This window comes from Sminthopsis crassicaudata, chromosome 3 (assembly GCF_048593235.1).
Source record: "Sminthopsis crassicaudata isolate SCR6 chromosome 3, ASM4859323v1, whole genome shotgun sequence".
Taxonomy (NCBI): Eukaryota; Metazoa; Chordata; class Mammalia; order Dasyuromorphia; family Dasyuridae; genus Sminthopsis; species Sminthopsis crassicaudata.
In genome coordinates this window covers 395,568,953-395,596,177 of record NC_133619.1, presented here as the reverse complement: position 1 = coordinate 395,596,177, position 27,225 = coordinate 395,568,953, and the positions used below count along the sequence as shown (strand labels likewise).

At 36.7% G+C, this 27,225-nt stretch overlaps 1 protein-coding gene across 5 annotated transcripts; it reads left to right on the top strand.

Annotated features, from left to right (window-relative positions):
• Positions 1-1,176: 1,176 nt before the first annotated feature.
• IFT46 (intraflagellar transport 46) lies at positions 1,177-23,008 on the top strand. 5 transcript variants are annotated; one of them, XM_074302271.1, is made up of 13 exons: positions 1,177-1,494; positions 2,262-2,358; positions 12,863-12,942; positions 14,560-14,712; positions 15,240-15,376; positions 16,927-17,001; positions 17,309-17,402; positions 18,050-18,178; positions 18,466-18,587; positions 19,752-19,818; positions 20,209-20,269; positions 21,247-21,332; positions 21,793-22,947. In XM_074302271.1, exons 1-13 carry the CDS (start codon positions 1,465-1,467, stop codon positions 21,886-21,888), a joined length of 1,227 nt encoding a protein of 408 aa, XP_074158372.1. In that variant the 5' UTR covers positions 1,177-1,464; the 3' UTR covers positions 21,889-22,947. The 5 variants fall into 5 exon arrangements, with proteins under 5 accessions (XP_074158372.1, XP_074158373.1, XP_074158371.1 ...); XM_074302269.1 differs by lacking the exon at positions 1,177-1,494 and adding an exon at positions 1,627-1,890; XM_074302273.1 differs by lacking the exon at positions 1,177-1,494 and adding an exon at positions 1,661-1,890 and having other exon boundaries at positions 14,420-14,712.
• The last annotated feature ends 4,217 nt before the right edge of the window (positions 23,009-27,225 follow it).

Here is a 27,225-nt window from a genome sequence, read left to right as displayed (position 1 = left end):
TCATTTCACCCCCTGCTTCAGCTCTATTTGTGATTCAATTCAGTTCTATTTAATTTATTGCAACAAACACTAAGAACCTATAGTGTGTTTTCAAAGCACTGTGAGACATTAAAAAAAAAAAAGCCGCCTTCGGGATGCGGAGAAAGAAGCGTACGAGGCATTTATATTGTTTAAGAGTTTAGAAAACTTGCGGGGTGAGGCAAGCAGAACCAAGAAAACCGCCGTATAAACTATGGTGAAAGTGCCTCCCACTTAATAAATGTTTATCATAGGAAAAGATTTGGGAACTATGATCAGCAAAGGGACTAACCGTGATTCAGAAGCCTCTTGACGCATGTTACCACCTCCATTTTGAGGTATATGTACAGATAAATATGCATATACGTCATGTCTATATGATATCTAAATTACATAATGTAACGTGTGTGTAACACACGTATCCACACATAATAGACATATCCATAGACATTTATATATGTGTGCATGTGTGGGTAGGAGCGTGTGTGGGTATCCAATGTGGAGTTTTACTCGACTACTCGCGTTTGTAACAGCGATTTTGTTTTTTCTTACTTTGGGAAGGGATAAACAAAAAGTGGATCTTTGTTTAAAATAACATTTATTTTTCTTAGAATACCAGCACATTTTAACCTTTTCATAGGACTGGGAAGTGACTGGCAAGCAGCTGGGGAAGCCTTCTTCTGGGACCGACACAGAATCACCCTCCTTTTACTCCCTAAGGCTTCCAGACAAGTCATCTGCCAACCTCACTCCACTGCAAAAGGAAGAGCCGGTGCACCCAGGGGATAAGGTCCGGAACCTCTGACGTGTCAGGGACAAGTGCCCACAGGACCACTGTCATCCGGCCGGGAAAAAGAACGCTCCTGGTCCCCTCCTTTTTCAGCTTCTTCCCTACTTCGGAGATTTTTCAGCATCTAAACCTTTTTCTGCTTTCTTTCTCCTTTCTTTGTCTTCCTGACTTTAACGGGTGGTCATTCTTCCCGGGAGGATCTGCATTTCTGTTTTTAAAATTCTAGTCCACATAGGCGAACATGCACTACCGGCGATCCCAGGTTAGAAACTTAGGAAACAGCATTTCCAGGTTGGACTGTCTAAAGCGGCATTGCCTAAAGTTGGCCGCTAGGTGCCACTATACACACATTGCCAGAAACCACCGATGCGCAGGCCTGGCCGCCCAGAGGGGCTCAGATCCCTCTAGGATCCCCTAGCCGCGAGGAGAAAGCCTCAGACTGGTGAGGGGGTGGGGGATGGGGGGGTGGGGGGGGAAAACCCCAAGGAGGCTTGGCCAGACTTGTCACGAGGTCAAACGGGAAAGAGGAAATCTCGCGACGGCTCCTCTGTGTTAAAGACTGTCAACATACCCGCTGCCCGCTTTGGAGGCTCTTACAATCATTCGGCCTGAGGCGGGAGTGAATCCGGCGTTCTCGGCCCCCAAGTCCTTTCCAAATGGAGGAGACGGACTCTGAAGGACTGCAGGTAACCCACCCGGCCCGGAAAAGCTAGAGCTACTCCCCCACCCCCACCCACATGCTGGACTACCCGGGAGGACTCCGCGTCTCCAGGCAACCCCTACAGTCTCCAAGGCAACAGAGGGCCAGCCCCCTCCCTCGGTGCTTCTGGAAAGACGCGTCCTGCCTGGGGAGGGGGATGCATTTAGGAGTTCAGGATGGGCCTGAGGGAATGGGATTCCTCCTCCCTTTGGGGCTCCAACCGGAGTCTGCTTCTCCCCTACCCCCAGAGATGGCTCCAGGACAAAGAGGAGGGCTAGGCACCCCGTCTACCTTGAGAAATTCCCAACAGTCTTGGGGGGAAAAACTGAGCCAGAGGACGTCGCTATGGAAACCCTTGGGCTGGGATGATCGTATCTTACAGGTTTCTGAAGCGACGTTGCTAGTATAGGTGGTCATTTCCCCTCCCCCCTCTCTAAATTTCCCCACATCCTCCTGTAGTCAAACCTAGAACCGTTCCCCTCCGAGAGGCTACGGAACGCCTTTTCACTGCCAGACTTGTATAGCCGGGGTCGGAGGGGTGAGGGGAGGAGAAAGGGGGGGGAGAAGAAAGGGGGGGAGAGAAGAGGAGGAAGAGGGAGGGGAGGGGGGGAGGAGCGGAACAAAGGATTGGAGAGCTTACTATACTACTATTGGCTCGGAGAGGGGAGAAGACTCGGGGGGACTTTTGGGGGAAGTGTAAACTTTGGCAGGCTTATCCCAGTGAGCCACAAAGTGATTTCTCTTTTTGCACAGACCAAGGTGGTCGAAAACCAGCCATATGATGAGAGTCTGGAGATTAATGACTCTGAAGAGGTCGCAAGCATTTATACTCCAACCCCAAGGCACCAGGGTAAGAAAAGAATGATTCCTCTCTAACTAGAGAACAGGGTGGATTCGTGGCAAATATCCAAGCAATTAACTTTTTTTTTTTTTTTTTTTTAACGTAGAACTTGGTAACGTTAAAACCAAAGTTATTTCACATGTCAGCGTCTCATTTTTTCTCAGTATCGAAGTGAGGAGGAAAGTAAGCCTCCCTGATTATACTCTGTTAAACTTCATCTTGCACACTGATGCCAAAATGAGTTTTCTTTAAGTCCGTTAGCTTCTCTGGCGCTCCTTTGGCAAGTCCAAATTGCTTAGCTTTCTTTTTAATTTGATTTTTTTTTTAATTAAGAAGAATTTATTTTCCCTTCCTCCCATCTTTTTCCCCCACTGGAAAAGAAAGAAGGAAAAACAAACTGCAGATAATAAATATTTACAATCAAGCAAAACAAATTCTTATAATAGTAGTATTCAAAAATATATCTTATTCTACGTATATAGTTATCATCTGTCTGTCTGGAGGTAAGTAACATGCTTTATCATGAGTCCTTTGAAATTAAGATTAACCGTGTATGGATTAGATCATAAATCTTTCAAATTTATTTGTTTTTATGTTATTGAATAAATTGTTCCTCTGGCTCTGCTCACCCTGCTCTCATCAGTTTAGACAATACTTCCCAGATTTCTTTGAAAGCATCCCTTTAATCATTTGGAATAGTAATATTCCATTCCATTCCATTTTATATGTTATAATTTGTTGAGCTATTCCCAAATTGCTTCGCTTTCAAGACCATTTTAATATTTGACATTCACCTACCTGTCCAACCTTGAATTATCACTGTTCTCTTAACAAGAGACCATCCTTGTCATACCCAATATTGCCTTTATACCTTTTTGGTTTATGTTGGACAAATCATGTAACATTCTTGGACCTCAATATCCTCATCTATAAAATGAAGAAGTTGAAATAGAAGATTCTTAAAGCCCCATCCAGGTGGAATCTTATTGTTTGCCTTGTCTTCTCCTCGACCTTTACCTGTTCAAATTGTACATATACAAGAAAGCTCCAGTCAGATCCTCTCTCTTTAGTGAAGCCTTGCTTGACTACTTCAGTTTTCAGAATACTGTAGAAATAGCCTTTGGAGTCATTAGACCTGGATTTGAATCCTGACTTTGACTCTTACCAGTTCTATAATCCCTGGACAATCAGTTAACTTCACTGAGCCTCATTTTCTTCATCGGTAAAAGAGGGATTTTCATACTACCTACATTACAGAATGAGGGATAACACTTTGTAGACAGATATGAGTTATTCTCTACTTCTAAACTCCTGCTGCTTTTATAGTTTGTAACACAAATTAGCTCTTTGACTAGATGTTATTTTGTGCCTGTCATATCAAACAGCAGCAAGCATTTAAGTGCTTCTGATGTGCAAAACTCTTATCTAGGCACAAGGAATGCCAGGATCACTTTCACCTCTGGGAGCTGAGAGAGATGCTAAATGTGTATCTGTGAGGAGCAGAGAGGACAGATGAGAAATCCAAAATGCTTTAGGAAAACTCAAGGAAGTCAGAACATTTTCATTTATGAAAAGAAATTTGGGGTGAAATTAGAGTAGGCTTTGTGCAGAACACAGCTAATGGAGATGAAGAATTTAGCTAAGATTATTTTTGCCCTCCTAGGATTTAAAGGTTGCTTTCCCAATTAGAATATGACTTATATCTTATCCTGTTCCCTCATAACATAAGTGTTTTTGTATCATATACATTATATTCTTGTATATTTCTTCATTTTTTGTATCTTTCATTAAGAGAGGGAGGAGTGCTATAATGAATAGAGTGCTGTATTGGAGTCAGGGATTCTTGGAATTCAAATCCTGCTTTTGATGCTTACTTACAAGTAACTTTTAAGATTTTAAGTTATAGACAAATTGCTAACTACATCCTATCTGGAATTCTTTTCCACACTGTGAAGTAAGATATTTTAAATGAATTTTAAATTTTATACTAACATAATAGCTTACCCACTCTTCTAACATAAAAAAAAAATCCTTAAGTAAAACCTACTAATGCAATAGCTGTGATCAGTAAAGTATATAACATTCTGTGTCCCCTTTCTCTGCTAAAATTGATGTGTTCCAACACCAGTTATCTGAAACCAATATCACTAGTTGCATTTGATCTGAGTTCGGTTGTCTTTTATCAGTCTTTATTTAAATTGTTATAGTCATTGTTTTTATTGTTCTTCTGGTTCTGATTTATTCATATAAATCATGCTTTGTTTCTCTCTAAATTCCTCAAATTCGTTATTTTTAATTGCATGATATTATCCTCTTCATATACTTTTAGACCAATAACTAGTTGATGGATATGTACATGTTTCCATTTTTTTTTTGCTATTACAAACTGTGGCATATTATGTTTAATAACTGTGGAATGAAATGTGGAATGAAATCAAATAAATTCATTTGAGTTGTATTTAAGTTCATTTTTTTGTCCTCTATATTAGGGTCTCTTAAACCTTTTTCACTTGGCATCCCTTTTTTTTCTTGAGAAATTTTTAAACAGATAGGTATATAAAATTCTAATATTTACTGATAATAAATAATAAAGAAATTTATTTTAAAACAATTCTTTAGTATACATATAATTTTGTTATTTATTAAAGACAAACACATTTGCATACTGAGTTGGATATGCTTGTTTATTTTTACATGAAGAATTAAATCTTGGCAGAATATTTGCTTCTTTTTACTGTTGCCGAATTTTTCATAACCCCCACATTTAGTTAAATGATCACATATAGAGTCATGACCCAATATTTAAGAAGCTTTGCTCTGCATAGGGGCACTTTGAATCACTAGTCAGGAATATAGTACTCTAATTCTATTTAAACAGGTTCCCCTCCTCCCAATACCTATATTCTTATTTTAACCTTAGTATGTATTTTTTACAATTTAAAAGGAGATACTTTCTTTTTAGGAGCTACAGGATGCAGTTTAATGCATTAATTTTCATGTGATCATGAAACAATGCTAATTTATCATTGTATTAACAAAGTTAATAAAAACAGCTGCTCATGGAACATATTGAAGGATGTTTGATGTCTAGTTCAACAGATTAATTGCAGATATTTGGGGGATATTTTTCTAGACTATGCCAGGAAAAAAAAATCCAAAAACACAGATGTTTCCATTGTTTAATTTTAAATAGATTGGTAATTAGAGTGAATTAAATTTTTTTGTTACTATTTTAGTCATAAATGGGTAATTAATTTAAAAAGAGAGAAAGCAAATAAACTTTTAGTGAGGTCAACATAAGAAACTTAAATTGTTAGATTACGGCATTAATTTATCTTCACCTTTTTTTGTTTGTTTGTTTATTCTAGACTAGAAAATACAATGAAATTATCCACTTATTCCTTTCTCAATGATTTCCTAATTTAGAGCAAGTTAGTTTACAGGGAAAAAAGGATTCATTAACCATAGAGGGGGGAAAAACTGTTACAAAAGAAAGGATTGATAATATGGTGTAGAATCTCTCTCCTCTCTTCCCTGCCTCTATAATTCCCTCCCCCCCCCCAACTATTTTATACATAGCGTGAGCACTAAAACTACTTTTAATCCTATACATGATGGCAGTCTGCCAGAGACCAGCTGCCAATTCTCCTCTCAAGAGTTCCTGGGAACCCAAATGCCTCAACAATGCTTTTCCCATTGATTATCATTTGATACAATTTAGCTAGCCAGAGTTAATTAGCTACTTCTCTGTTAGCTCCAGACCTTTCCACCTCTCTCTTACCAGAACTCTGTCTTCTACCTACTCTAAATAAACTTTTGCTTCATCTAGCTGGAGTCCAGGACTTCACACCATTTCCCTGTTGACTCCTCACCAGGCCTCTCCTACCTTCAGCAACCCCCCTTTTTTTTTTGTGCCCTCATTAAATAAAAGCTCCTACATGACTATTTTGATAGCTTGTGTTTGCATCCTTAGGCCTTATCGAAGTACATGGCATATATCAAGTACTTAATAAGTTGTTGTTGTTGTTGTTGTTGTGCTGAGACAGTTGGGGTTAAGTGACTTGCCCAGGGTCTTACAGCTAGAAAGTGTTAAATGTCTAAGATCAGATTTGAACTCAGGTTCTCCTGACTTCAGGGCTGGTGCTTTATTCACTGGGCCACCTAGCTAGCTGCCCCACTTAATAAGCGTTCTAAAGACCTGTCTTTAGGAAGAAAACAAAAAAGTTGGTTATTTAAATGGAGATGAAATGATGATTCAATTGCCACACATATACATATACACATCCTTTTATGGATAAAGAAACTGAGATTCACCAGAAGTTGAATGATTTGCTACTGTCCCATAGCTAGGGGGAAGAGTTTATAATTAGTTTTTAGATTAGAATCCAAGTCTCATGAGTGGTCCAGTAGAAAGATAAATGTTTATGACTAATCACAATACAGAATTATAGATTTATATTTAAAATCTTTAAAAATTTTATTAATTAGATTTGTAATAATATACATTTGTGTAGTACTTTAAAATTTGCAAAGCACATTATCACATTTGATTCTAAACAATTCTGTGAATTTTGTACCATAAATATAATTATCAAATGAGGAAGCTGAAAATTCAGAAAGATCAAACAAGTTGTCCACAATCAACACAGTAATTATGAGAGATGGGATTTAAACCTATTTCTTTCAAAACTCTTAAGAATAAATTCTAATATGCTGCTTCTCTAACCACTTTAAGAAAAATTGTTATATAATTTTTTTCAACCAGCAAAAATCTGCCTTCTTCCTTTAACCTTCAATTCCTCCCACAATGTTTGAGAATGAAATAAAAACAGAACTCTTATCACAAATGTATATAGTCAGACAAAACAAATTTCCATGTACAAAATATACATATACACATGTATTCGTAGATGCGTGTCTATACATATGTGTATATGTATGTAGATATCTCGTGCATTCACAGAACTTCACTTATCAGGAAATGGGTAGCATGTTCCATCATTAATCCTTTGCAATTAGGTTGATTATTACATTGATCCAAGTTCCTAGATCTTGAAAGTTGTGTTGTCTTTACTATAACATTGTCTTTGCTTAAATTATTCTCCTGGTTCTGTTCATTTTACTGTTTCTGTTCATGCAAATCTTAGGTTTTTCTGAAACCATCCCTTTCATCATATCTTACAAAATAATAATATTCCATTACCTTTATATGTCTTATACATCCATTCCCTACCTTATGCCCCCCATATTCCCATTTTTGCCATCTCAAAAAGAACTATAAATATACTTTTTACATTTTAAGGATTTGCTTTTCTCTAATTTCCTTCCCCCTTTCCTCTTATTTCCCTGCTTAGTAAAATACATTTTTGTAGCTAACTATGTATGTGTGTTCTTTCCTACTTTTACCAGTTCTCATAAGAGTGAAGTTCAAGTGTTAGACACTCCTCTATCCTACCTTTTTTTATATGGATGTCTTCTTGCACTTCCTGGTTATGAGATATTTTAATTTTCCTTTTCTAGTCTGTCCCTGTCTTCCCCCACTATCTCTCCCCCCCACCAGTGTATTCTTCCTTTCCCTTTCTATACTTCTTTTAAAACCATTAAGACTTAACAGAACCAATTCCAGGACTTGTCTAACTAGAGACTCTTTCTTTTTATCACTCTTGATAATGCTAGGGGTCATAGAGAACATGTCGTCTCGTTTTAGAATTTAAGTATTGTATGCTTCTTTAGATCTTTATTCTTGTTCATTCATGTTTAACTTTTTATGTTTCTCTTCACTCTTATGTTTGAACTTTAAAGTTTCTACACAGCTCTGATATTTTCTCATAAGGGTGCTTGGAAAATCCTCAATTTAATTAAAAGTCCATTTTTTTCCTTTGTAGCTCAATTTTGCTGCGTAAGCTATTCTTGGGTATAAACCAATATCTTTTAGCTTGTAAAAAACAATATTCCAGGCTATATGTTGTATAATTATGGTTGCTAAATTGTGTATGATTGTTATTGTGGGTTCTCATTACTTAAATTCTTTCTTTCTGATGCCTTGCAATATTTTTCTTTGACCTGGAAGCTCTGAATTTTGATTATGATGTTCCTGGGAATTTTCATTTTAGGGTTTCTTTCAGAAGGTGACTGGTAAATTCTTTCTATATTCACTCTGCACTTTGGTTCTAAGAGATAGGGGCTGTTTTCTCTTAAGATTTCTTGAAATATGACAGCTTATTTGATTTAGCTTATTTTTTTTGTCATGGCAATTAGTTCAATGATTCTTAAAATTTTTCTTCTCAATCTGTTTTCTAAATAAAGTTTTTGATATGATATATCTTATATTTTATTCTATTTTTTCAGGCTCTTGACTTTAATATTTTCTTGTCTCATACAGTCATTGATTTCATTTGGTTTAATTATAATTTTCAGGAAATTTGTTTCTTGGGCATGGTTTTGTACTTCTCATAACAGGCTGTTAATTCTCTTTCCAGTTCTTTCTATTATAGCTCCCATTTCCCCTCCCCTCAATTTTTTCCTCATGTTCTCTCATTTCATGTTGAAACATTTTTGAACTCTTTTTATTTTTTATTGCCTTTTTTTTTGTAAGGCTATTGGGGTTAAGTGACTTCTCTAGAGTCACATAGCTAGGGATGATTAAGTGTCTAAGGTCAGAGTTGAACTCAGGTCCTTCTGACATCAGGACAAGTGCTCTATCTACTGTACTGTCTAGCTGCCCTTGAACTCTTTTTATTTTTAATTCTTACTTCATCTTTCTAGGAATTATATTGAATTTTTGTCAAAACTGTGTTTTTCTTTGAGACTTTGCTTCTAGATACTTTGGAGTCATTCTTTTCTTGGTTTGTGTCTTGAATGTCTCAGTCAATATAATTAATGGTGCGATTCTTTTTCATTATTTGCTCATTTTTCCAGTCTGCTGCTTAACCTAAGATTTAATATTAGGACCAGGCTGTGTGCATTTCTGGAGAAAAGGTCTAGAAAGGCTTTTTTTGGGGGGGAAGTTTGAATGTTGTGTTCTAGATTTCGGGGACAGCTCAGGCTTAGGACCTATACATTTTCAGTACTCTTGAAGGGGTCTGATCCAGGAGATACCGTGTTTCCCCGATAATAAGACACTGTCTTATTATTTTTTTGGGACTAAAAAACACCAGAGGGCTTATTTTCAGGGGAGGGCTTATTTTATCCTCCATCATGCCCCTTTTATCCTCCATCATGCCCATTTTAGCCTCCATCATGCCCCTTTTAGCCTCCATCATGCCCCCTGAGTGCTTATTTTATTCTCCATCGCTTACTGAACTTACCGAGTTTTTAGATGGTCCTGTCTCAGCTCTACTCCGCGGCGCTGCTCTCAGTAGCGCCAGCAAGCAAATCACCAGGGAAGAAGAGGATGACGCGCTCACTGCTGCAGCTCTGATTGGATGCAGCTCGGAGCGCGACGTGCGTTTCACCCGGGAGGGGAGGGCGGCGCTGCTTACTGAAGGTACCGCTACGCAGCATATAGCGCAGGGGATCACCATGATGACCGTTTTCATAGTAAGTTCGATAGGGCTTATTTTCGGGGGAGGGCTTATTTTAGCGGAATATTAAAGAGTATGTGGGTGTCTTATTTTCAGGATAGGTCTTATTATCGGGGAAACACGGTAGTTTGCTTACTGTCCCACCCTTAGTCTGAGCTCTCTTAAGTTTCTCTCCTGCATTTGGGTCTGAGCAATAGTGGATTTCTGCTGGACTCAGCCATTGCAGCCACCTAGAAAGCTTTGCTTGCTCAGAGTGATAGGACTATAGGTTCCCTTTTGGTCTGAGATTCCTATCTAGATTATTCCTTTGCAGGCTTCAGACTGGACAGCACTGGAGGCTGGAACTACCCAACTCTGTTCACTGATTCTTTTCTCAGTATATAGTTCAGTAAACAGAAAGATGGGGAAGGTTGGAGGCAAAGGAGAAGAGCAGGTACATCTCCCTTATCAGTCCACCCCTCCTTAACATACAAGACTCTCTCTGGGCACAGATCTCTGTCTTCTTTTGATAACTGAAGTAGAAATGATCATCTACACATTTTCTTGGATTTCCCCAAAGTTGATCTGGTACATTTTCTAGATCTATTTGAAGGAGTTTGGGGGAAGAGCACTTCAGTGCACTGCTTCTAGCTACTCTGCTCCTTTACTGCTTTAATCTATACCATAACTTAATCATCCATTCTCCAACTGATCATCCACTTAGTTTTCAATTCCTGGCCACCACAAATAGGGGTGCTACAAACATTCTTGTACATGTGAGTTCTTTTCCCCTTTTTATGATCTTTTTGGGATACAGACTCAGTAGTCATAACATTCATTTCTAATAGCACAGTAATATCCCAGCAACTAGATGACTCAATGGATACAACACTGGTCCTAGAGTCAGGAAGACCTGAGTTCAAATCCATTCTCAGACACTTAACTAGCAATGTGATCTTGGACAAGTCATTTAAACTCTTAGTCCACTGGAGAAGAAAATGGCAAAACACTCTAGAAAGAAAATCACATGGACAGTATTGGTATGCTATAGTACACAGGATCATGAAAAGTCAGACATGACCCTATTACATTCACGTACCACAATTTATCTACCCATTTCTCAATCACCGGGCAGCCACTTTGTTTCCAAAACTTTGATATCACTCTAAAAATATTCTGGCACATACAGAGACTATTCTTATCCTTAGCTTACTTGAGGGATAAGCTCAGTAAATTGAGGATCTGATTCAGAGAGTATAGATATCTTAGTTACTTGATTGGCATAATTCCAAATTGCTTTCCAAAATGTTATTTCATAGCTTTACCAAGAGTGTATTAGTGTACCTGTCATTCTATAGTTCTCAAGATTAACATCTTTGCTAATTTTTAGAGTGTGAATTGAAACCTTTTGATTTCCATTTTTTTCATTCTTAATGATTTGGAGCATTCTTTCATGTGATTGTGAATAATTTGTAGTTCTTTTAAAAACTATTTGTTTATTTCCTTTGACCTTTTTTTGATCTTTTTTGGGGGGTAAATGGCTATTAGATTTACATATTTATTAGTTGTGTGTGTGTGTGTGTGTGTGTGTGTGTGTGTGTATCTTAGATACTAATCTTTCACCAGAGAAATTTGATGTATTCCCTTCTTATTCTAGGTACATTTATTGGTCTGTGCAGAAGCTTTTCATTTTTATGTAATCAAAGTTCTGTTTTATCTCTTGCAATCACCTCTATCTCTTGTTTGGTTAAAAATATATCTCCAGTTGCACATATTTAACCTATATCAGATTGTTTGTTTTATTAGAGAAGGAAGAAGTAAGGAAGGGAAGGAAAAAAATTTAGAAGAAAGGAGATGAAGGAGGGAGAAAAATTTGGAACACAAAGTTTTTACAAAAATGGATATTGAAAACTATATATGTAGTTGGAAAAATAAAATACCATTGAGAAAAAAAAGAATACAATTCCTACCCCTAGTACTGAGAGGTATATGATATGCTTCTCTTCCAATTTTTTTATAGTGTGATCATTAATATTAAGTTTGCATATTTATTTAGAATGTATTTTGGAATATGGTGTTGGTCTAAGTCTAATTCCTACTAGACTGCTTTCCAGTTTTCCCAGCAGTTTTTATCAAATAAGGAGTTTCTTCCCAGGTAATTTATGTTTTCCATTTTATCAAACACTGGGTTATTGAGTTCTGTTATTTTTGATTCTCCCTTGTCTATTCTATTTCACTAATCTGCCTTTTTAAAAAATGTAACTGCTGCTATATAATGTCATTGAGGTATGGAAGTATTCTTTCCCTTTCATTCCCCACCTTTTTATATAATTTCCTTTGATTTTATAGATAGTTTTTTCCAAAATGAACTTTTAAAAAAATTTTTACCAAGTTCCAGAAATTATCCTCTTGGCAATTTTATTGGCATAGTATTAAAAGTGTAAATTAGGTATAGAAATATTTTCATTTTTATTATATTGTCGTAGCCTAGCAATGAGCATTGATTCTTCCAGTAATTTTAAGTTGTTCTTTATTTATTTAAGGAGAACTTTGTATTTGAATCTATACAGTCTTTTATGTGCTTTGGTAGATTGATATTTTATGCATTTTGTAGTCATTTGAAATGGGATTTCCCTTTCTATTTTTGCTTCTTGGATTTTATTATTATAGAGAGAACTATTTGATTTTTGAGGGTTTATTTTGTAGCCTGAAACTTTGCTGAAGCCATTAATTGTTTTATTTCATATTTTTGCTTAGTCTCTAGGATTTTCCAGATATACCATCATACTATCAGCAAAAAGATTTAGTTTTATCTCCTCTTTACTTACCTTTATACTTTTGATTTGCTGTACTTTCCAAAACTGTCACATAATAGTAGGAAGAGTAGGCATTCTTATTTCACTCCCAATCCTTACTCCATGTTGACGGAATCTTAATATATTGTAAGTGATGATAGTGTCACTGGTGAGGAGGGATGGGTTTAAAGTATCTTTTACTTCTCTTATTCTTAGGACTTCCTCGGTCTGCACGCCTCCCTCCCAAAACCATGGCTGACAACAGCAGTGATGAATATGAAGAGGAGAACAACAAGGTACATTTACTCACTGCATGTGTTGTGAAATTTGTGCTTTGATATTCCATTGATCTCTGTGAAGTTACACCAGTGTATTTGTTGGTATTTATTGATTGCCCCTTTGACATAGAGTAGGGAAATCAGAGGCAAAGTAACCTAGAAAAGAGGATTAAAAAAAAAACAAAACCCACAACCCTAATTATGGGAAGGGAAAGCCTAAAATTACATTGAATTCTTGGTGAAAATTTTCATATAGTTTGGATAAAAGGAAAAGGGCTTGTGATTTCCTCCATTTGGAGGAGCATGTGGATGTGAAAATAATCTTACTTGGTGGAAAATTTCTTCAATTTTGGAGCCATTGAATCCATTCCTCTTTGCCTCTTAGATTTAGAGCGTAGAAAATTGTTATAATAAATTCAAGATAGAAAATGAGAAAAGACCAAGAAAACAGATCTACTCTGTGATTTGATTCAACTTAAACAAATTATATATTCATGTTTAGCAAATAATCCCTAATGTTTATTATTAATGCCTCCATTGAGCAGGATATACAGAGTTAAGGTAGCAAAGAATTTTTACAAAAAAAAAACCTTTTATCAATATCATTTCAAAAGATTTCATAAAATTATCGAAGGGAGAAAATTCAGTTTAAGTTCAAGATGATTCACCATCTGCTTTAACTTCAAGTAATGTATGGCAACAGTATAGGCATGAAACAATGATTTTTAACTTTTAGGTTTTGGATTTTATATTTATTAGATTGGTGATATTGTGAAAGATATATGGGAAATTTTTAAAAATTGCAATCAAATATGGGATTACCTGTCATTGGGGGGGAGGGAGTGGAGGGAGGGAGGGGATAATTTGGAAAAATGAATAAAAAAAAATTGCAATCAAAAGGCACGTTATGTTGCTTATAAAGTCACCAGGTCTTGTCCTGACATCTGGAATCCCTCACAAATGCTAATACAAATTTAAGAACTTGGATATAACATAAAAAGTTTGTAGTGATGGGCACAAAAGAAATAATTAGATTCTTAAGACAGTCACCCCATTTTTGGTTTACCTTCCTGGTATTTTAACACTGCATCAACATTTTAGGCTCAGTTATCTTTCCAATATAATATGTGTCCTAAAGCATCACAGAGTGTCCATTTTTAGTAGTTCTAAAAATAGCAGAACCAGTTTTCCTTAAAATCTTCCCTCCCTCAAACCCTGAAAAATTGTTATCCATGTAAATAAGAGCAAATTTAGCAAGTTAAGAGGTAGGAGAAATATACATTAGAATGTTCTAAGTAACTATAGATCATTGGAGCATAGTAACAAAATGGGCTGTACTGTGCCATTAGCTATCATTCAAGTCATTGCTTAATTAGCATAAACCTTAGTTAAAGTGTAATGTTATTTTTGTTTTTATCATTTATAAAGGAAAACCAAACCGAAAGCAGTTTTTATGTTGTTTTGTAACATATGTCACAATTTTATATGCCAATAGGTACTTCACAATCAAAGAAACAGATTAAGTATTTAAAAACAGACTGGAGCCATACAGCAATTAACCTCAATATAAGCCTACGGAAACCGAAATTTCAAAACCTACTTTTAAAGGGGGCTATTTGAATGGTCATCCCTCAGGTCCCGAGGGAGGGCATCCCACAGCCCCCAGGCCACAGAGGCAAAGACTCGGACCCTGCCCCTCCTGCCCCTGCAAGCCCCAAGCGCCACCACGCCCCTTCCCGTGGACCTGAGAGGGTGGGATGGTATATAGGGAGCCAGAAGCTCAGAAAGGTAGGTGGCCATGCTAAGGAGCAAACAATCTCTAATGTTGGGATAGAGCATTTAAGTTTGTGCATTTAACTACTTATGGGGAGTGAGAAAAAGGAAATAAGGATAGGGTAAGCATCTGTTTTAAAAGGGAAATAGCAGCTAAACAAGAGAATGAACTGAAAAACCTGTGTTCTCTGGAACTGCTGATCAAGATTCACATACAAGATTATCTGAAGTTAAATAAAATTTGCTTGGGTCTCTTGGAAGCTCCTGAATAATGATTGTGGATGACATAATTGTTAGAATTTTTGCCCTATCTTCACCCCCTATAGAACAGGAATGGAAAATAGTAGTGAAAAATGGGGACCCTAGTTAGAGCAGGGGACAGAATAGAATCTAAGTTCTTCCTTCAGCCCTCTCTAGGTAGCCCTTTACTACCCTTGGTGATTTGGTGTCAGTGGGGATGGGGATTAGAGGAGAGGAGAGAGAATTGGGTACCATAAGACTTTGCTTCAGGTACTCTGATATCTCTATCTGCTCCTACTCAGGAGAAGAAAAAGGCAACTCAGATGACCACTCAGCGTGGTTTCAGTGAGAATGAGGATGAAGATGAAGATGATGATTCATCTGAAACTGACTCTGATGAAGATGATGATGATGAAGAGCATGGTGCACCTTTGGAAGGGTAAGGAAAGATTCCCTGTTGTTAATACCCAAACCAAAGGAAAATGTCCTCTCAGAATCGTTGTGCCTTCACAAACTTTTGAGGATCTGGGAAGACATCAGATTAAAGATGTAGAAAGAGGATCAACACAACATAAAGAAAAAAAATTTAGAAAGGGAAACAAATGGAGCAATTTTGTTTCTCCTTTACTAAATTTAATATATACTTTAAATAAAACAAATTGCAGGTAATAAGTTCACAGTTTCTGTGCATACCCTTTGATCCAGCAGTTTCTCTCCTGTGTCTGTATCCTAAAGAGATCATAAAAAAGGGAAAAGGACTCATATGTACAAAAATGTTTGTAGCATCCCTTTTTGTAGTAACAAAGAACTAAACTAAGTAGATGCCCATCAGTTGGAGAATTGCTGAATAAGTTATAGTATATGAATGTTATGGAATATTATTGTTTTATAAGAAATGATCAGGAGGATGATTTCAGACAAGGCCTAGAGAGACTTAGATGAACTGATGCTGAGTGAAATGAGCAGAACCAGGAGATCACTGTACACAGCAAGAGCAAGATTATACTACATTATTCAGATGTATCTGGCTCTTTTCAGCAATGAGATGATTCAGGACAATTTCAATAGACTTTTGATGAAGAGAGCCATTTGCACCCAGAGAGAGGACTGTGGGAACTGAATGTGGATCACAACACTTTTTTGTTGTTTTTTGGTTGCATTTCATTTTCTTCCCCATTTTTTTCCTTTTAATTTAATTTAATTTTAATTTTTAATTTTAATTTAAATTTAATTTAAGTTCAGTTCAGTTTCATATATAGTCCCCTTTTTTGTTCTTTCGTATTTTGGTATGTTTATGTTTGTTGATATAAGTTCATAAATTAAAAAATAAAAAATAATTTAATAAATTAAAAACCCCAATAATACACATTATTATATAACATGAGGAAATAATTGTTTGAAATTGAAAAAAAAATTCTACATAGTCCAAAACTTATTTCTACTTGGTTTTAAGATTAGTTTTTGTTAAATGCTATTTTCAATTCAAAAGAACACAAATTCTGGCAGTGAAGTGATTCAGAAGCATATTTCATAAGGGGGAAGATACTGGCTTATCAGTAACTATTCACTATGGATGATTAATAAAATGGATAACCCATAATGTACATATGAATGATCAAAAATGTGTATATGTTTTAAATTATTTTTTTAATATGTTACTTCCCACTAATTTGCCCTCTCCATCCTCCATAGAAACCTTCTTGTAACAACTAAGTATAGATAAATGAAACAAATCAAGATATGAATATAATGGCCATGTCTGAAGTATATGTCTCATTTTACACATGTGGTCCATCACCTCTTTGCCCAAGAGACAGGAGGCATGCTTCATTATCTACTGAGTTAAATCTCAGAGTAACCTTGCAAATCCACTTAAGAATGGAAGGACCAGGTGAACCAAAGCAAGTTTAGGAGTCCAGTACTTTGTAGTTAAGAGCATGTCACACCACCCCTTGCTGCCAATCTTGAATACCTTGTTTTCTCCTTCAGTGCCTATGACCCTGCAGATTATGAACATTTACCAGTCTCTGCTGAGATTAAAGAGCTCTTCCAGTATATCACTAGGTAAGTAACTAGTTTATCATCAGATTCCTCCTCATTCTTAGGGGAAGTTCATCCTTCCAAAGCAGTAGGGTTCTTTAACCTTTTTTTATGTCTTGGACCCCTTTGGCAGTCTGGGAAAACCAGCGGACCCCTTCTCAAAGTAATATTTTTAAATGCTTGCAATTAGATAAATATGGTTATAAAGGACACCAGTTATATTATGTAGTAGTATTATTTTATAATTATCAAAATATCCTAAAGTTTTATAATTTACTAATGACAGTTAACTATGTTTATTTCTCTACATTCCTTTCATGATATCTCTTAGGTACACACCCCAGTTGATTGATCTGGACCATAAATTGAAACCATTCATTCCAGACTTTATCCCAGCTGTTGGGGATATTGATGCCTTCTTAAAGGTACAGTCTAAAAAGTTTTTCTCGTAGTTTTATCCATCTCAGGTATCTTCATTGCATCTAATCCATAATAACTATTTTGGTAGGCTAGGGTTCAGAAAAGCAAATCTCCTGTCCCTGTCTTCTTCTGCTAATCAAGGTATTCTTTCTCCACCATGAGTTTTATCTCAAAATTCATTCCTCCAAGAAACGAACCTAAATTGATCTAAGAAGAATAATTTACCTGACACTATTTTGACTAGAATTAGAATATTTTTAGCCATTTCCTTTAGTACACATTCTAATGATAGACAAAATAATTTCCTTTTATTTTTTTCTGTTCACTTACTGCCAATATGTAATTGTGTATGTGTTTATATGTTTATATGTTTATATACATACATATCATATTTTTGTTATCATATATACACATAATTCTGAATCTTTGTTAAATTGTAAACTCATAGAGAGCAGAAACTGTATATAGGTAGTTCTTCCTTTATAATTTCTTCAGTAGCCTCAGACAGAAACTCTCTGTAACTCAGTGTGTGCTTGATAATGATATTAACATGCCCTGCTCCTTTTCCAACAGCTTTTTGGAAATAGTAAGATATACTTCCCCTTATACCTGTTACCTAACCTTCCCTCCTTCCCCTTACCTCCCACATCAGGTGCCACGTCCTGATGGAAAACCTGACAACCTTGGCTTATTGGTATTGGATGAACCATCTACAAAGCAGTCTGATCCTACCGTGCTTTCCCTTTGGTTGACAGAGAATTCCAAGCAGCACAACATCACAGTAAGGCCCTAGTCTGGAAGGACTCGTTAGGGGTTGAAAGCCCAGTGGGCATTCACAGAATTCACTGACTTCCCCTGGGTTATTTAGTATTGACTCCAACAAGGATCTCGAGAAAATATTTTATGGATATACTTTGTTTGCTGAAATATTTGGATTCTCATCAGTTGCCTTGTTTTTGAAATGTAGTAGCAGGGGAGATGAGTCAACACTTTACTACTCAGCAAAAATTGTGGCTTTGAGGAAGACAACTATCGCCCATAACTTCAACTTTCCCTTCTTTTTTCTAGCAACAAATGAAGGTGAAGAGCCTAGAAGATGCAGAAAAGAATCCCAAAGCTATTGACACATGGATAGAGAGCATCTCAGAGCTACACCGTTCCAAGCCCCCAGCTACTGTCCATTATACTAGGTTGGGATTCCTTTTCCTTCCCAAAGTGGTCTTCCAGTTTGTCTTCTGATAATCCTCATACCATTATGCAGAGAGACAGTGGGCATGAGGTTCAATCAATTCAATTTGGTGAATATTAAGTACCAACTGTGTCTGGTACCAACGAATAATAACAAAGCAAAGCCAACTGACCCAATAATCTGATCGCATATACTAATGTTACATTTCTGCTGAGAGAAGAAAAGCATGGTGTTATTTTAACTTCCAATTCAATCTTAATTTTTTTCAATTAACAAAAATCCTTTTGGATGGTAATCTTCCCTTTTTGGGAGAAAAAAAACCTGGATTTTTGTAACAAATATGCAAACAAAAAATATTTTAAAATTAGCATATTGGCCTTGCTGAAAAAAATTTTATGTATATTATGTGTATGTGTGTGTGTGTGTGTGTGTGTGTGTGTGCACAATACATCTCATTTTGTCTGTTACTTATAACCTCTCTATCAAAAAGCCTAGATAGCCAATTTCATCATTAGTCCCATAGAATTAAGGTTGGACATTGCATTGATCAAATTGATCTTTTCAGTGTTATTATTATTGTATAAATTGTTTTTCTGGTTCTGATTCTACTCATTTCACCTCAATTCATACAAATCATCTTAGGGTTCTCTGAAACATTCTTGGGTTCATGATTATGGGCTGACTTTATTAGAATTGAAAGAGAGATCATGATCAAGGTAGTAGTTTTCCTTCAAACATACTGCCTCCTTTTTCTTCCTCAGGGTGTCCCATTGTCTCTGATCTTCCTATAGTTGTCAATGTTGTCTTCTTCCTCAATTTATTTTTTATTTACTTAGTAACTTTAGATGTTATAAAACTGTTGATGGAATGTAAACTCCTTGAAGGGAAGGAATCCTATTTTTGTTTTTTATATTCCTAGGATAGAGAAACTGTTTAATAAATGGCTTGTTAAATTGAATTAAATTAACATTGGAATCATCCCTTGGAATGGTCATCTTAAATCTTTTTAAATTCCTGAGTAAATTGAGTATGTTTCCATTAGAGGAATTTTCCTTTGAGGTGGAATAAAGAGTATTGAAGGAGAAAATATCTTTTTCTTCTGATAGATACAGATCTGATATCAGCAGTCTATACATTCTATTGACATTTGTCTTTGCCCTTTCAGGCCTATGCCAGATATTGATACTCTGATGCAAGAGTGGTCCCCAGAATTTGAGGAGCTTTTAGGCAAGGTGGGTAAAATCATAGTACACTGAGGAAATGGGATGTGAACTGACAAGACTATCATTTGGTCATTAGAAATCTTATTTTAGATTCATTAAAGGAGAGACTCTTAAAGAACTGTGCTTAGATGATATGCTTAGATAGAGAGATAAGGAGCCAGTGAAGTAATAGCTAGAGAAATAGGACTAGACCCTCCTCTATAGTGTCTGTGAAGCCAAGAGGTAGAAGAATATCTAGCAGTAGAGAAGGATCAGCAGTGTCCATAGCTATTGAGAAGTCACTGAGGATAAGCACTGAAACCAAGCCATTGGATTTAGCTATTAGGAGGCCACTGGCCATCTTTGAGAGAGCTGTGGTTCCCTAAGCTTCAGTCCCTCCTTCTTCCATTCTGTTTCCAGGTGAGCCTTCCCACAGCTGACCTTGATTGTAGCCTGGCAGAGTACATTGATATGATTTGTGGTAAGTTTCCATTATCCTCTCACTCCAGTTTCTGTAGCTCACCTATATTTTAGAAATTCCCAGCCTTTAATGGAGAGGCTAGCACTGCCTGTGAAGAATAACATCTTAATCCTCCCTACTGTTCCCTTACTTATTGTGTCATTAGGAGTTGAGCTTAGATGATGTTGGGGTTAAAAGAGAGCTATCCTTACTCCTGCATACCCCCCTACCCCACCCTGCCCCAGCCTTTGAAATCCATCCCTTCTGGAGTAATAGAAGTCATGAAATGGTTACATTCTTTCAAGTTCTGTGGAAATTTTTCCCTCCAGGAAGAAGATTGAATGCCCTGGAATATGAATAAATGAAAAAAATTATATATGAAGGGCCTGTTTTGAGCCAGGCATGATGCTAGATATTAGGGATTCAGAATCTAAAGTGAGACAGTCCTGCCTTTAAGAGACTTACATTCTAATAAGGGGAGATAACACATCAAGGGAACTGTATCCAAGGAAAAGTGATTGAGGTCTGGAGAATCACAGAAACATCGAAAGGGGACAGAGAATAACCAACTTTCACATCATCAGAAACCATTACAGAATTAATATAATCACTAGAATCAGAACAAAAGCTGGAAATCTGGGGGTAAGGCGTAGAAAGGGGAGTAATAGTACTCTGATCTGATGGATATGGAGGATAATCTAGGGGTGGGAGGATTTTGTAGTTTAGCTGAGTTTGTACTTATTTTCCAGACAACACAGCTTCTATGCATCCTCTCCCCCTGCCCCTCCCCCACATCCACCCCAAATAAGGTTCCAGAACTATGAATTAACTCCCTTGGGAAAGAGGATCTCTGCAGTTCTGGTCCAGAGCGTGCTGTTTCAGATAGGGAAAGGAAGGTGTCAGTATAGATGGCAAGATATTCTCTGATTTAAATGGATAAATATCCTATGACTTCCAGAATTAGGTTTGATCTTATTGCCAGGGATTTTTTATTTTAGCTATCCTGGACATTCCTATCTACAAGAGCCGGATTCAATCCCTTCACCTGCTATTTTCTCTCTATTCTGAGTTCAAGAACTCCCAGGTAAGCAAAGTACCAAGGACCAGCTGAGACTATTGTGGAGAGAACTACAAGGAGCAGAGATCCATGTTTAGTCATCTCCATGAGAATTTGCTATGGCAGCAGAGGATGACTCTGTACAGAGTTGTCTGCACATCTAGATCCAGCCTTTTAATTAATCCAGAGACAACAAAACAGAGACAGTCAAGGAGGGAGGGTACAGGGCTTTAGAGGGAAGAGGAAGAGAATAAAGGAGGGGTGCTACATCAGGTGAAGCTTAGCCAGAAGTCAGGGAGCTCTTGCAAATACAGGAAAACAAAAGTTAGAAGATGAGGTGAGAAAACAGGAAGTAAAAAAGGAGTTCCCTTGTGACAGTTTAGAGCAAACCTCTGGCCAATTTTATAAAAATCACCAAAGAATTATGTCAGGAATGAAATGATGAATTACTGGGTATCTCTATAATCTCCACTTTCTCTTTCTTTAGCATTTCAAAGCACTGGCTGAAGGAAAGAAAGCAGCTACTCCTCCGTCCAATCCCACCTCCCAAGCTGGAGATGCCGAGACGTTAACCTTCAGCTGAGCACCCACTAGTGTCTATCTCAAACCTCACACCTGGATCCTTCATCCCCCCCCCCCCAGTTGAGAAGGGGAAGTTGATCTCAGCCAAGCTTGAATCTTTGCCATGGGTCGTACTTCTACTCTAGGAGTCATTATTCCCTTCTTATTGCCCTCTAGCAACTCAGAGAGAGGTCCGAGAGCACTGCAGACACTAGTTAAAAAGTGCTTACCAATCTTAGTCTCTGTTTTCACTCCATCCCAGATCCCTTCCCTCAGGACATGGGTATTCATAGTACACTAATAATGGTTTGGGGTTAGAGGGATATTCCAGGCTTACTGGTACTTCGGAAATCTAAGGAGGACAGGTTGGGGGTGGGGGGGAGATGAGGAAACCTGATAGCTGTCTGTCTTGGAATAGGAAGGACCTGTTCTCTTTTTACATATGGGGTTTATTGGCCTAGAAATTAAAAATAGAATATTTTATCTGTTAGACTTTTTTCTATTTTAGGAAAGAGGAAATGTTGATAACTGAGAAATTTGATGTCTGCTAAATGCGTTGAAGTTAATAGCAGTTAAAGTAAACCTATTAAATACAACTTGGGAACCTCATTTTTCCTAAATGAGGGTTATCGATAGCTATATCCTCAAACTCAGCAACAATTTTATCTTTTGTACTTTTGACCCAGCATGCCGAACCTAGGGATACAACCCTGCAGTTGTGTCCCTTGCTCTTCAGCTGGGTACCCAGTGAACCTCTGATCTTAGTCTTATGGAAAAGAAGGAAGCAGGTCTGCTATGGGAATAAAATGTTTCTTGAAACTTTTATAAAAATTGGGAGATCATTACACACTATCAGGAAAGTTATAGATCTCCTAATTCCCTTGGGTAGAGAAGAGGCCTGGCAGCTACTCAATTTCATGACTGAACTAATATATAGGTCTCTCATAGGATTTCCCTGTTTCAATTTATCAAACATTACTGCAAGAATAATCTTCAATTTTCATTATATCTAACCCCTAAGTTGTAAATCACTTTAACTTAATATTACTCAGTTCTCCCTTCAATAAAATGAGGAAATTTCTAATCTGCCCATTTTGTAGGATTAGTAATGAGAATTAAAATGAAACATTAGAACAAACAAATTTTAAGTCTCATACATATATATTCCTCTTTAATAAATATTAGTCTCCACGGAGTATCCAGCATAGGGACATGATATTCATGGTATCTTGAAAACAAGAACCACTAATGTAAAATGAAGTAACCTGGAAAGTACTGAGGACTCTTTAAAGAAAGCTTTGGGAGAAGCTTATTCTTCCTTCCAACCCTGCAGTTGGAGAGGGGAGGCAACCGGGACAGAGAAGGTGTTTAGTATCAACAAAGTCAGACTGCATAGTGAGGAGCTTATACTGGGAGAGGGGTGATGTTTCATGAGAGTTGAGATGTCCCCTAACAGCACCAGAGTCAGTCCCCCTTGACTGGTCACAAGTTTTGCAAAAGAATTCACAAACCCCAATGAATATAGGCTCGAGGTTTGTGGCAAGAATGGGTTTATATACACTAAGAAAACAGTATGCTCAGAAGAGGTTTCTTAGTGGACAGAATCCTGTTAGGGCAAAGATGGGTTTACACTGAGAAAAACCAACTTCTCAGCCAGCTTTCCTGATTAGGAATTAGCAGCAATAGTTTATATTGGGCTTGCCCTGGCCCAGAGCTGGGAGCAGTTTGAGGGACTAATTACTTCAACTCAATACAGGTGGTGATTATTCCCCTGGCCAGGATCTCCAATTGAATGAGATTACTTATCTGGGAGTTTCCTTATAGACAGGGTTTTGAGACCCTGGATCACCCCCCCCCCAAAGATTAAAAGGAACACAGTTTACATCGACACCAACCAGAACTGCTATGGGGAAAAATGTGTTAAGGGGGTCTCATGGCTCTTTCTCATTACAGTCCAATAACTTTTAAGTTTTTATCAAGCTAGCAGATTTCACTTAAGAGCTGGAACAGACTATGGAGTTTACATATTTAAAACTTATTTTGTAGTAAGGAAACACAGGTTAAAATATATCATCTAGCTCTGCTATACTACCCTGCACTTTGTATGCATTCATTCTGAGCTTTTGTGAAAGCCATTTTCCCTGCTTAAAATATCCCTTCTCTCCTAATCCATAACCACCTTTCAAAATACTTTGATGTTTCCATTACCTTTGGTTTTCTATTAATGAGGCAGCATAGTATAGTAATGTGATAAATTTTGAGTTGGAGGACATGGGCTTCAGCCACAGAACAGTTGCTTAGCAAGTTGTGTAACCCTGAGCAGATCATAACCTTTTAAGTGCCTCAGTTTCTTTATCTGTAAACTCAGGGTTGAATTACATTATATTTACATTACTTTTTAGCTTTAAATTGGGGTACTTTACAATAATGCAGATTACAATCCTACATTTTCTTGTCAATAGCATTGCTTAAATCATCTGTTGGAAGCCTGCCCAACATTCTGGAGAACTTTTAAGTCATTTTAACATTTGGTGATACTATTTTATCCCTCACTATTTTTCCCTCTATATAAATAGGGTGACCTTTTGTGGCACACATTTTTTATCTTGTACATCCAAGGAATATAGAGAACAGGAAGGCTTTCACATGCAACGGATCACAATAGACCAAATCTTTCTCACTGTACAACTGACAAAAGATGGGGAGAAGGCAAAATTATACTGTGTTCTTTAATGACTTTTAGAAAGCATTTGATTTTATAGAGTAAAACAGCACCTCAGCAAGGTGTCTCATGCACATCAAACAGAATATTTCTTGAAAGTTATGTAACCATGTTCAATGATAATTCTGGTCATGTAAGGTGAGACATAAAATTGGTTGATGCATGCTCATCAAGTGTGTTCGCTAAGCTGAAGGAACTATGGATGATGAGGTCTCTAAAAACTCTTGTTTGCAGATATTAATAGCATTAAGTTCCAGCATGTAGCAGAGCCTCCTAAATAAAATCCATAACCTCTCAAAAGAGGTTAGCTTAATATCTACACAAAAAAGTGGGTAAAAAATAGCATCCAGATTATGACCAAATTAAGTGGACAACCTATACAATCCATCTGCATTGTGTGCATCTTGGACAGATAATGCAAATGGACAATGAATTGTGTCCCAAATTAAATAGAACAGATGGGATTGTCCTTGGGAGTTAAGAAAGCCTATGTCCCTCAAATCTTTTACCTGAAACAAAAGTTTGTCTTACTACCTGTATTCTTCAGGTAACATTGTATGACTAAGTTGGGGAACGTAGTCTCTGAAGAATTAAAAATAAATATGACACAGGATGATTTGAGGTACATGGTGGATGAGAGCAGGGTATAACATAACAAATGACAAAAGTATAATCAGAATATAATACAGAATAAAGAATTCCTTAAATGTGTGATTCTAAATGAAGATAGGCTGGTCATGTGGAGTGGGAGAAGAATTACTGACAGCCTACATACTCCACTGGACTCCTTGCAATGTCAAGAGAATATGAAATTTCCCTATATATGTGGACTCCCTCTGATAAATGAGGGAAGTACATAAGAATTACATACACAGAAAGGAAGACATGGCTGACTTGTTATCTGCAGTGTTGCAATATCCACATTGATATGGTTACAGCAAATTGTATATTTGAATATCACTTAAAATTTTGTTTAAATTTTTAATTAGGAACTTGGCAAACAGCAAGTATGAACATTTCCATACAAAAAAGTATAAAGAATATTAAATACGAAATCATGAATTTCCATTAGTATAGTTTGGTTTTTCTAAAATATATATCAAATTTAACATGATAGTTTATCACTGCCTTGCTCATCTGTGTCCTTTTTTTGAACATCCTGTTTTCTTCTGTCCTTTAAAAAAAATGCTTCACAGATGGCCTGTCATTTTTTGACTTTGTTTTTTGCTGTTTCCCATAATTCTCCTTAACCCCGAGATACAAATTCTCCCTTATAAAAGTCAGTATAGTCAAATTCACACAATGCCTGTGGTTGAAAATGCATCATATGCACAATTCAATGACTTATTTAATAATGTTATTAAATAAAGACTTCTAGAATTTGTTCTTTACACATGACAGCTCTCAATTTTATATAGATATTATTTACCACCTTAATAAAGGGTTTGTTCCCATACTTTAAAAGATTTTAAAAAAATCATGCATGAGTGTTGTATTTTGTCAACTTTTTTTCTATACTGATAGTGATTTTATCATTTCTATTTTCTATTATGTTTATAATAACTATATAATACTGAACCAATCCTATGTTCCTGGTATAAACCCAATTTTGTCATAATGTATGTTCTTTTTCCCCTAAAATAAAAGCTGTGGGAATACTTCACAGATTATCTCAAAACAGAAGGCATAGTCTCTGCTCCTAATAAACTTACAATATGTTTGAGGAGAAAATACAAATATACGTAAAGTTACTTTTTTTTTTAAAAGCTTGCTATGTATTCTCAACATGGCTTTAGGCAATAAATAATGATAGATTTTAAACAAAATATTAAAAATATACTCTCTTCTATTTGAATTTCCCATCATTTGTAGCTTGTTTTTTAAAAGTGTTCTTCAAAACTGTTGGGAAAACTGGAAATTAGTATGGCAGAAATTAGATATGGACCCACACTTAACACCATATACCAAGATAAGATCAAAATGGGTCCATGATTTAGGCTTAAAGAGTGAGATCATAAATAGATTAGAGGAACAGAGAATAGTCTACCTCTCAGACCTGTGGAGGAGGAAGGAATTTATGACCAGAGGAGAATTAGAGATCATTATTGATCACAAAATAGAAGATTTTGATTACATCAAACTAAAAAGTTTCTGTACAAACAATACTAATGCAAACAAGATTAGAAGGGAAGTAACAAATTGGGAAAATATTTTTAAAAGGAAAGGTTCTGACAAAGGTCTCATTTCCAAAATATATAGAGAACTGACCCTGATTTATAGGAAACCAAACCATTCTCCAATTGATAAATGGTCAAGGGATAGGAACAGACAATTCTCAGAAGATGAAATTGAAACTATATCCACTCACATGAAAGAGTGTTCCAAATTACTACTGATCAGAGAAATGCAAATTAAGACCACTCTGAGATACCACTACACACCTGTCAGATTGGCTAAGATGACAGGAACAAATAATGATGAATGTTGGAGGGGATGTGGGGAAACTGGGACACTGATACATTGTTGGTGGAATTGTGAAAGAATCCTGCCATTCTGGAGAGCAATCTGGAATTATGCCCAAAAAGTTATCAAACTGTGCATACCCTTTGACCCAGCATTGCTGTTATTGGGATTATA

Coding starts and splice junctions, on each gene's coding strand:
- IFT46 (XM_074302269.1), top strand. CDS start 1,666: ATGCATTTAGGAGTTCAGGATGGGCCTGAGGGAATGGGATTCCTCCTC. Junction 2,359..12,862: donor TCCAACCCCAAGGCACCAGG/GTAAGAAAAGAA, acceptor TCTTATTCTTAG/GACTTCCTCGGTCTGCACGC. Junction 15,377..16,926: donor CATGGTGCACCTTTGGAAGG/GTAAGGAAAGAT, acceptor TTTCTCCTTCAG/TGCCTATGACCCTGCAGATT.